Below are 11841 nucleotides of genomic sequence, written 5' to 3' on the forward strand. Positions count from 1 at the left end.
ACAGAGACAGCAGCTACACAACAGAGTACAGAGACAGCAGCTATACAACAGGACAGAGACAGCAGCTACACAACAGAGTACAGAGACAGCAGCTACACAACAGGACAGGGACAGCAGCTACACAACAGAGTACAGAGACAGCAGCTACACAACAGGACAGAGTCTGGTGCACACACACAGAGAACGGGGTGTTCCGAGAGTGGCTGGTGCTCAGAGGATGTAGTTTCTGTTCAGGAGGATGAAGGTTCTGAAGGTGGATGGTGATGGTTACTAATCATGTGAATGCACGCAATGCCATTGGTTACAATGGTAAATTTCTGTTACATATATTTTACCACAGTAAAAAAGATAAAAAAAAAAAAATTCAACCACTGGAAACAGACTCAATTACATTGCCTTTCTGATTTCTTTATTCTTAACAATATTATATGCCAATATATTCAGCCCTTTATTCTGTTTTATTTAATATTTTATTACACAGCTGATGAAAAGAAGAACATGGTTAATTTCTTTCTACTCAGGGCCACATGGCTCTGTGGGATCCAGGTCTTAACCTTCTGCTAACAGACAGCGAAACCCTTCCTCTTGTAGTCAGAGGCAGACCTCCAAATTTGGAGCTTTCCACCTGGAAGTTGTTAAGTATGAAATATCTACAGTGTCTGTCAGTCCCTGTCTCTTCCAGTCTCCAGATTGGCTCTTTACAAAGCAGGCCATGCTCCCTGCTCCCTGGACTGTCCTGCCTGGCTCCAGACACTGCAGGCTCTCAGCTGTTCTGTTGGTTGAGTCCCTTCCCACAGAGAAGCAGGCGTGGGAAGTACTCTTCACAAGCATGAACAGGACAAGACCTTTTCTCTACTAAGACTAGTTTAGGGCACGAGGAGACAGCTTGGTGGTAACAGCGCTTGCTGCGACAGCATGAGGACCGGACTTCAGATCCTGGCACCCGTGTAAAAGGCTCATGAGTGGTCTGTGAGCTGCAGAGCCCAGAGGGCTGCCTGCTGGGACTTCCTGACACCACCCTAGGACCAGGCTGAGTGAGGAGCCCTGTCTCAAGGGGATAAGGTAAAGAGTGACAGGGCAGGACACAGGGCTTTACACATATGTAAACTTGCACACAGGTACCACACACACCTACCCTTCCCCACACTCCCACACACATACCACACACACATATCTGCACTCATCTGCAGGTATCACATACATATATCATACACATACATAAGTTTGCACACATGTGCACATACACGATATACACATACACCAGTCTCACATATATGCCACATGTGACCAGACAAACATACTTCACACTCACCCATATGTATACATACCTATCACATGTGCATATGCCATACACTCATGCATCATACCTATATACACATATGTGCACAAATAACACATACATACACAAATATTTTTAAGTACTTTAACTCAACTTTGTCATGCTGCTAAGCTATTTGTGGTTGATCAACTGTTACTTGTTGGGCTGAGGCTTCCAAATTCTTTGAGAGATATGTCCCTCCCCGTACCCGCCCGTGGCTGACGGCCCTTTCTCTCCTAGGATCAGGAGTTCTGTGCCTGCATCTGGCTGCTCCCCAAGGAGCCCTAATTTGCTCGCACACTCTGAATCCACACGTATTCTTGTAATCAGGATCTTAAGACACTTTTACCCTTCTTTAATTTTTCCCTGATTTTATGTGATGAGCCTGCTCTCTTGATAGCGGCATGCAAACTATCATCTCAAAACACATTTTTGAGTCAATGGATTTAACTCATAATTTGATTTTATGGTTGGTGAGCGAGGCTCAATTAACTTTGCCAGGTGTAGAGTTAGTTGATCTTGTGCTATATTTATAAACTTGTTGGAATTCAGGGCAGAAAATGCGAGAAACTGAGCTGCTGCTTCCTGTGGTATTGTACCCCACTCCCACAGCCCAGTCTACCTGGCGGACAGTAAGCTCTGTGGCGGTGGGTGTCCGTGCGCAGATCATGTCTGCAGGTGCCAGCTGCCTTCATGAAGGCTTTGCTTTGGGTAGATTGTCCATGCTTTGTGGCAGGATTTGTCATCAATTTTCCTAAACCAGGACCTGCAGGCTGCGTGCTGAGATGAGCACTGTGGTAAGGAGTCAGCTGCCCCAGCCCCCACTCCAGTCTGGTGCAGGTCACACAGCTCCCTAGGGGAGGCTTCAGGAACTCCAGGAATTCTAGCCTTCTGAGTTGTGAGTGACAAAGGAGGAAGGGCTCCCTGTTCTGAGTCCACAGCAGGTGCCGAAGCCTACCATGAAGTACACGCTATTTAATGATGCAGGCAACTCTTCTTTGAGGTGGCATTTCCCCTAAGTTACTGATGACACAATCAAAATACAAGAGTGACTTGACAGACCAGGGCTGAGTGACTTGGTGGGACAGGGTTGAACCCGGGCTGCTGTAGAGACTAGGTCCCACTGCTGTCACTGGCACCTTTGTCTTAGCTGCAGTTGGACATCTCGAGGTAGTTAGGGGGTTCAGGCAGGCAAGCCAAGCCACGGGCTCTTCTCCAGTATAAAGACATGACTCTGACATCAATGCAGAGACCCACTAACATGAAGACAGACAGACAGACATCCTGTCTACATCGTGCACTGAGACCAGCCCGAGGGGCTGCTTTACAGGTCTTGAATAGAGAGGCAATGCAGATGGAAAGAAAAAAGACTGACCGAGAGGTACTTAGGCAATGAGGGAATGTGAGACTTCTAAACGTGTGGGGAGAAAGAACAAGGGAAGTTACATAAAAATGTCCATCGCTCTGTAACTTGGAAATGTACAACTTGTACTGGTGAGCCACAGTGAGATGGCCCAGTAGGCAAAAGAAGTTGTCACCCAGGCCTGATGGTGTGAACGTCATCTTCAAAATCATGTAATTCACAAAGTTGTCATCTGACCTCTACAACAGTGTGCTTTGGCTCGCTCTCTCTCTCTCTCTCACACACACACACACACACATGTACATACACATACACACTCATGCAGCACACATGCAAACCCATTCACCCCACACACCCAGTCATGCTCACACATGCACTTACACATATACACACATGCATATCCACTCATACTTCCCACACACACTCATGCACACACACACACATGCATGCATACACACATGCACTCACACATATACATACATGCACACATATACACAGTCATGCACACAGATGTGCACACACGTACACAGTCATGCACACAGATGTGCACACACATACACAGTCATGCACACAGATGTACACACACATACACAGTCATGCACACACACATACACACAGACACAGCTTGCTTAGGGGACTTGAGTGGCACTGCTTGTACACAGAAGGCAGGCAACATCTATAGAAACTCTGTTTGAAGGGCACCATATGTTCATTCATTTGCCAGCAGGTCCAACTGGAGAGCCACAGTAGAAAGATGTGCATTGGAATCTAGTCTCCTTCCTAGTTGACCAGCAAGGCAATTCCAGATTTTCTCCATGACAACAGCTGGTTGTTGGACTAGCCTGGGGTCTAAGACGCTGTCAGAGTGAAAGGAGAAGGCAGCGTGCACAACTCCCCTCAAGCTGTCCCCACTGCTGTCAGACTCTCTCTTTAGCAGTGGTACTGGTGGTCACCTCTACCTACTCTGCAAAGCCTCCTTCTGCAATCATGGAGCGCCCATCTCAGTGGCTCTAGTTCCACTGCAGACCTCAGTTACCTTCCTTTCCTCCGTAGGACAGAGATGATTATATAAGCAGTCTGGACTACAAGGACATGCTCCCCAATTCCAAGTATGATGTAGGCAGATACGAGTAACATGGGAAGAAATAATTAACTGTACCTCCCAATTCTTCTCTTGTTTTCCTCCATTTTCTGATTTGCTATGGTTAACAGGAACTCGATATACTCCTCTGTTACCATCAGCTTTCCCTTGTGGGTTAATGGGACTTCCAATCCATGTGTACTCCGCACAGCCTGGAATAGTTAGGAGTTTAGACGTGAAGAACAGAGCCTCTGAAGTTGAGTCAAGTCCCAGTCAGGGTTCGGTTCGAACAGTTAACTCCTGTTACAGCATGTAGGCCCTTGACTTCATGGAATTTATCAACCTCAAACCAACCAAAGGAGATGAAACAGACATCTGCAAGGACAGTCTACACATCCTTTTTCAGAGAAGGAGATGATATCAAAGAATTTAATAACTTTGTACAGTTTCAATCTCACTATGGCTTAGAAGCTTTAGCACATGATTTAAAGAACAGAAATAGATGGCACATCAACAGAGGCCTCAAGGGAACATGAGAGTGTCTTGGAGCATCTGCGTGAGCTGAGGACAGCAATCAGGAAGCTCTGCTTCCTCCACCATGCAGCACAGCTGCCTCCTCAGGGATATGAGGCTGTGAGCTCAGCAACTGTCGCGAAAACAGTCAGCCCATCCCTGTGCGTCCCAAAGCTGGGTACAGGGTAAGCACAGAAGCAAACTAAACAAAACAAACAAAGCCCACTTGCATTGAAGGACAGAAACTCATGTAATGGATCTTGCCTAGCTTCCCAGTAGCTGAGAAAAGCCTGGTTCCTGCCTCCAAGAGCTCATGTTTAGAAATAAACAACTGACAGAAGAAGCACATGAATCCTTGTATGTGTGCACACTCACAAATGAAACATGCTAATATCATGACAGATGCTGCTTCCAGTTTCCGTCTGTGCCCAGAGCTAAGCCTGTGCCACAAATACTGCCAGGAGAGAGCTGGTCTTCCAGGAGTGCTGACACACCTGCAAGCACAGGTAAGACCACCACTTCTGCTCAAACTCCTGGCCCAAGAGGGACCTTCCCAGATACATCAGGACACAGGAACCAAGGAACAGCTGAGGACAGGATCCTTCTGGTTTCTGTCTGCACCCCAGAGCTGACCCTGTGTCACAGTTCTTCATACCCAAATTCCTCCTGGAGATATCTGGTCTCCCAGGAGTACTGACAAACAGGCTTGCAGGAGGGACAAGCTGCAGTCAAAGACAGCAAGACCAGCTAACACCAGAGATGACCAGATGGCGAGAGGTAAGGGCAAGAACATAAGCAACAGAAACCAAGACTATTTGGCATCATCAGAACCCAGTTCTCCCACCAAAGTAAACCCTGGTTACCCCAACACACCAGAAAAGCAAGACTCTGATTTAAAATCACATCTCATGATGATGATAGAGGAATTTAAGAAGGACATAAATAACCCCCTTAAAGAAATACAAGAGAACACAGGTAAACAGGTAGAAGACCTTAAACACAAAAATCCCTTAAAGAATTACAGGAAAATACAACCAAACAGGTGAAAGAACTGAACAAAACTATCTAGGATCTAAATATGGAAATAGAAACAATAAAGAAATCACAAAGAGAGACAACCCTGGAGATACTAAACCTAGGAAAGAGATCAGGAGTCATAGACACAAGCATCACCAACAGAATACAAGAGACAGAAGAGAGAATCTCAGGTGCAGAAGATACCATAGAAAACATTGACACAAAAACCAAAGAAATGCAAAATGCAAATAGCTACTAATCCAAAACATCCAGGAAATCCAGGACACAATGAGAAGACAAAACCTAAGGATAATAGGCATAAAAGAGAGGAAAGATTCCCCAATTAAAGGACCAGTAAATATCTTCAACAAAATTATAGAAGAAAACTTCCCTAACCTAAAGAAAGAGATGCCCATGAACATATAAGAAGCCTACAGAACTCCATATACATTGGAGCAGAATATGACAGATGCTTTGGTGAAGTCTGAGGCTCAGCTCCACACCAAAGCAGGCATTGGAGTGGTATTTCCAGGGACAAGGACAATTTCATCAGACATAAAAACAGTGGATGTTCTAGTCAGAGCAGCAACATCGGCAGAACAGATTACCTGGCTGGAACATCACACACACATACATACACACACACACACACACACACACACACACACATACACACACACACACATACACAGAGTTTAAGGCTGTGAGTATCAGGGAAAAGCTTGGGAGACCCTGGTTGTGTTTTAAAGGAGAGATTCTGGCAATACTGGTCAGAGACTGGAAGGGCTGAAGGAGACCTCACAGAAGCCTGTCAAGAGACAATCTTAGAAATAAGGAGATAGATGTGGGTGCTGGCTCAGGACCAGGGCCAGGGTGCAGGGCCTGGCTGGCAAAGGCACAGAGGCAGATACGATCAGACCAGTGACTAACTGGAAACAGGGAAAAATGGAGAGAAAGATAAAGAAACGTGTGAACTTTCCCCCTGATATGTTACAGAGTGAAGACTTTGACTTACTATTTAGTCATGCTTTAAGTTCTTTGAAAGCCACCTCTATTTGGGAAATAGGCTCTTTCTTAAAAATAGAAAGAGTGGAGGGATCTAGAATAGCAGGAATTTGACAATGTTCAGCTATAGCCTGTGCTGTGTGAACAGCAAATACCACAGAGATCAGAACTGGGCAAAATTACTGTGGGTCGGCTTGGCCAGGAAAGGACGGGGGTAGGCTGTAAGGACCCTGGGGTCATCTAGGTCAAGGGCTGGCACACATTCTCTGTGAAGGGAAATTTGCTTGATTTTGCAGATCACACAGTATGTTTGTTACTACTCAGTTTAGATGCAGTGATACACAGCAAGCTGTGTGCAATCATTCATCAGAGGGTAGAGTGAACTGCTCCCCACAGGCTGGACTTGGTTCAAGGGTAATGATCTGTGTGAGCTCTGAGGAGACAACAGATGCAGGCATTACGGAGCTCACACGTGCTTATGAAGCACAGCTGTGGACAGAGATTATCGATATGAAAGACTTGATGCATATGAATCTCTCTACACAGCACAACCATATTTATCCCATCATCCCGGATGTCTCAGGATGAGGCCAGTAGAGCAAGGAACAGGTTCAAAGTAAGCAGAGAGTGTGGTTTAAAGCAGGGATTCGGATATGAATCCAAAGTCTGGATTTCATATTTAGGGAGGGGCCTGTCCACTTTTCCCAGGGTCCAGACAACGGTAAGGAATGCTGAGAAGGAGGGAATTGGCAGGAGTGCTAACAGACAGTCCCAGCAATCTTGTTCATGTCAGACTCACCGAACTGTGTCGAGAGAGTCTCTGTACTGTGTGGAAGCATCACCTGTCAATAAAAAACTGATGGCCAGTAAGCTGATGCAGGGTTAGAGGGTGGGGCATCTGGACACAGAGAGGGGAATGCTGGGAGATAGTCAGGCAGGAAGACACCACCTGGACTCTAGGAAGTTGGACACAGGAAGCTGAGGAGTGGTAACGAGTCTTAAACAGGATAGATGAATTGTGAGCTAACAGGAACAAGCTCAAACTTGCCTAGGCATTTACTCATGAATAATTCTCAGAGTCCTTATTTGGGAACTGGGGCGCAGGTAGAAAAGACAGCGGTTACAGAAGTGTTCCTGCCAATGGCACCTTACCAGCATGGTCTTCCCTCGCTTTCCCACGGTGATGCCAGAGTTCCTGAAGCCAGAATCAATTGCCACTGAGTGCTGTAAGAAAGCATAGCACCCTAGGTTCTGGTGTGCCAACAAGCCAGCCCCTCAGCTGAGTACCACCGGTGGCAGAAACAGATAACTGCAAACCCACTGATGTGCTGGGCTGTGTGGACTGCGCTTCAAAGCCATCACAATGCCTGTTACACACACCCCAAGAGCAGCCTTGGAAATGTCACCAACAGACGGTAAAACAGGCTCTGGCTAGTGACCGCAAACTAGGGCTGATGACCAAACCATGCTAGACAGAAGCAAACTTCAAACAAATGAAGTGCTTTCTCTAAGAAAGGAGAAAGTTCCCTTAGCATCCTTTCCAGTCCTGAAGAAAGCCACAGCCACAGATGGGCTTGGAGCTCCTCCCCACTGCTCTCTAGCACAGTGCCCTGACCATGCCGTAAACAGCACTTACCCCAGTGAGAAACCATCTGTCTTCTGACTGCTCGTCTCCCTCCCCTGGAATAAATACCAACTATGGGGAGACACCACAGGCCCTCTCTACTCTTCTCTGGTACCTGACAGGCTGGGCAACACTGAATGTGCTCACAGGCAGGGCACAATTGTGCTCTACTGCAGTGAGCTCTAACCTGCAGTCAGCATGTTAGACTTCCACCACAGCTTTGGCCCAGGAGAATGCATCCGGGCTCCACTGGGATTAGCACTGGGAACTGGACCTGGGCCCGTGGTGTGGAGGTTTGAATAGGTGTGGCTCCCTGAGCCTGTTTTTTGGATGCTTGGCCCACAGGGAGTGGTACTACTAGGAAGTGTGGCCTTATTGGAGGAAGTGTGTCACTGTGGGGTGGGCTTTGAGGTTTCCTATACTTGGGCTCCACCCAATACAGAACAGTTTCCTCCTGGCTGCCGGCAGAAGAATCAAGGTGTAGAGCTCTCAGATCCCTCTCCAGTACTACATCTGTCCGAATGCTGCCATGCTTCTCACCAGGATAATGAATCGGATCCCTGAAGCTGTAAGCCAGTCCTGCTTAGACATTTTCTTTACAAGAGTTGCTTTGGTCATGGTGGCTCTTTACAGCAATGGAACCCTAACTAAGACAGCACTGAGATGTGGACGGTAAGTAAAGCTTGTGGACGCAGCACTGGTGGTTTGCTCTGGAGCAAGATGAGAACAAGGCTGATCCAAGTCTAGGGGAAACAAAGTCGCAGGCTGCGGAGCCCTGTGTCTCAACCAACGCTTTGAAAGCGTGTCTAAGTGTTCCTGCTTCCTCTCACTCTCTCCACAGTGACTGCTTCCTGGCACATGGCTTTAAATGGTGCATGCTAACATCTCTCCAATGTGCATCTGCAGGCCAGTCTATACTCCAGAGCAGCCTTTTACACAAACACCAACCTCATTTTGGTGTTAGAACTGAAGTGGCTTTCAAGGGATCAGTGATGTGCTAACCCCAGCGACAACATTTGCAGAAAGGGCCCTTATGTTGGTAATGCTGAATGAGGTCGTCAAGGTAGGGACCTAAGTCAACAGGGGTGATGACCTTATAAGAGATGCCACTGGTGTGCATTCACAGAGGAAGGCCACGAGAGAGGCGGGGGAGAGGTGCTTGTCTGTAAGGCAGAGAGAGATGGTATCCATGACAGACAGGCATCCAGAATAAGACGCATGTCTGAAGCCTGGACACTTCTCTATGGTGCTAGGGCACTATGATGCTGTGACACTAGGGCGCTGTGACACTATGGCACTGCTATGATCTCATCACCACTCCTCCCCTCAGGCTGTCTAATTCTTGAGCGACCTCATCACTCTGTTAATTCAGAAGCTAAAACATTTTGACTCTGTCACCCTCTCATGTTCTTTGGTGTCCTCTCAGGCCATGCCACCACACTCCAGGACACTACAGCTGAGCCCTAATATACTGTGGCAGAACTAGGCTCTCAAAGTACAGTGCACCAAGCCTTTGCAGCTAGCCCTTGCCTGACAAGGGAACCGGACCTCTTCTGGCTTAAAGGCCTCCATCTTCCTCTCTCCTCATCCTCCCTCCCCTCTATGGCCTGCTTCTTCTGCTCTATGAATACACCAGACCTTTCTTGCTTCTGAAACAGGGAACATTCTAATCTGCTCAGAATCTTTGTCTCCCGGCTGCAGGCCTAACTCCGCTTCTTCCTTTTCAGCCTCCGCTTTGGGGAGTTCTTCAGAGCAGCTTGTGAGCAAGGACTGCACACAGCTCTACCCGGATGCTCTGTGGTTCATGTTTTACTAAATTACTGTTGCAATGAGACGACTCTGCATGTAATCGAGTAAAACTGCAGGCGAGCAGGGAGACCTCAAACATGCAGTTTCTGAGCTCTCTTCTAGAACTCAGCCAGAAAAACAAAGGCACAGCACTGTGAAATCCACATGAGGGTGCTGAGGGAGATAGCGGGCCATGTGTGGGTACTCATTTTACTTTCCCAGAGATGAGCGGGAGCCCCTACTCCTAACACTTGACATAAATAGCTAGACCAAGCAAACATATGAGAACAGTTAAGTCAAAACATTAGCTGAATCAATCAACATTAAATAAGTTTAAAAGGTGGCTTAAAGCTTAAGATTAATTCTATTGACAGACATCTCAATTCAAGAGCAAGCTCAACATCTTACCAGGGTTTGTGCGTCCTGCAGGGTCCGGCATTGCACATGGAGGATAAAAGGTTCAAACTTCAAAACAGCTTCGCTGGTTGCACCCTTCAGAGCTGCCATCTGAGGGAACCAAAGGTCAGCATGAGGCGCGCCTGCCCCGCCCTGTCCTGTCAACCCGTTCTCCCACCTACCTTCTGCTTCCTAGACATTCTAGTGCTCACTACCCACTCTGTCTGAGACATCTGTGTCCTCTGCCCTCATTTTAATTACAAACATTATTCTTTGCTTATTTTACTTAGTTTCCTGTGGAGCCTATGAAGGGCATGGAGCCCTCCCCATTCTACACGAGAATGCTGGAACCAGCCACGCCTCTTTGTGTCCACTTCTCTCCTTTCCTCATTTCTGCAGAGGATGGGGCTGGATGCCCACAAGGACCTGGAGGGAAGGTCTCTGCCTGGTACAACCTTCCCTGTGCTCACTTAACACTGCAGGCTCAGAGAAGACACACGGGGCACAGCCATGAGCGTGTCCAGAAGGGATCTGGTAAATGATAGACACTTATTTCCAACACTGAAGCTGGCAAGGCAGAGTGAAGTCCCTTCTTCTTTTACAGTTTTTACCAGGTTGCAAAGTTATTAAATAACAGAGCTGAATGTAAGATTTGAACCCAGTGAGCCATGTGCCCACCCTAACCTCTGTGCTGCTGAAGAGGCCTCCCTGCTAAGTTGCAGGCACACAGATACTTCCACACTGTCACCGCCTACAACCCCACGGGCAGATGTCGCAAAAGCTTTCCAGGCTTCCTAATCTTCAGCCATCGCAGTCGCACAAGGGAATGTTCTAGTCTTCATCTAAACTGTGGATTTCTAAAGATCACTTTTTAACTTAAAAACTTACCACATCGTCTCTTGCACACGGTTTGTGTGTGACCAGCAGCCAGCAGCAGTGTTGCTTCTGAACTCCAGAGCCTTCTGCGCTCTAAAATGACAGACAACTCAACTGTAAAACTTAACAAGATGAGTACATTTGCATTGTGGAACATGGTAGGCATTCTTAAGTTAGTACTCAAAAAGATGACTGAAAAATAATTCAATATATTTTGGGTTAAGATAACCTAGGAGAAAAATCAATTCAAGTAACTTAGGGCTCAAATGGTAAAAGTACTCAGGTGTCTTCAGATACACGGGCATGCTTTTGGTTTGCTTCTGTGTTTGTGTTGTGATGCTAGGGATGAAACCCAAGATCTTATGAATGCCAGCTGAGCACACCTACCCTGGGTCACAAGCCTCTCTGGGCATGGGTTTGTTGGAAGAAAAGGATGAAGGACTTATATGTTCATAAAAAAATGAAAAAGGGAGAAGGCACCTCCTGTAGAACAGGGTGGCTAACACTATGGAAGGCCTACCATTTGCTGACGCCTGGGATGGGCACACCTTTCCACATGTTCCTCATCACTATAGAAATGTATTTGAGATTCCTCAAGTAGACTGCATATGCAAAGCAGCGAGGAGCAATGTGTCAAAGCTCTGGAGAGGCTGTCATTCCAACACCAACTTAAACACTGCTTCTTTGCAAATTCTAATAGGTATATACAGATCCTTCCCTCAGATTCTAATAGGTATANACAGATCCTTCCCTCAGATTCTAATAGGTATATACAGATCCTTCCCTCAGATTCTAATAGGTATACACAGATCCTTCCCTCAGATTCTAATAGGTATACACAGATCCTTCCCTCAGATTCT

General features: G+C 46.8%; 1 protein-coding gene across 3 annotated transcripts in view; it reads right to left on the reverse strand.

Annotated features, from left to right (window-relative positions):
• Tyw3 (tRNA-yW synthesizing protein 3 homolog) overlaps positions 1 to 11841 on the reverse strand; it is a 17726-nt gene that overhangs the window by 2665 nt on the left and 3220 nt on the right. Inside the window, exons 2-5 of one of the 3 annotated variants that reach the window (XM_021158470.2) lie at positions 10994 to 11074; positions 10118 to 10216; positions 7450 to 7521; positions 3841 to 3974 (exon numbers count right to left, since the gene is read on the reverse strand). In XM_021158470.2, the coding sequence (XP_021014129.1) occupies positions 3841 to 3974; positions 7450 to 7521; positions 10118 to 10216; positions 10994 to 11074 (386 nt within the window). The remainder of the gene's footprint in view (positions 1 to 3840; positions 3975 to 7449; positions 7522 to 10117; positions 10217 to 10993; positions 11075 to 11841) is intronic. The other 2 variants (XM_029475100.1, XM_029475101.1) reach the window with 2 other exon arrangements.

The sequence above is a fragment of the Mus caroli genome, chromosome 3 (assembly GCF_900094665.2).
Source record: "Mus caroli chromosome 3, CAROLI_EIJ_v1.1, whole genome shotgun sequence".
NCBI lineage: Eukaryota > Metazoa > Chordata > Mammalia > Rodentia > Muridae > Mus > Mus caroli.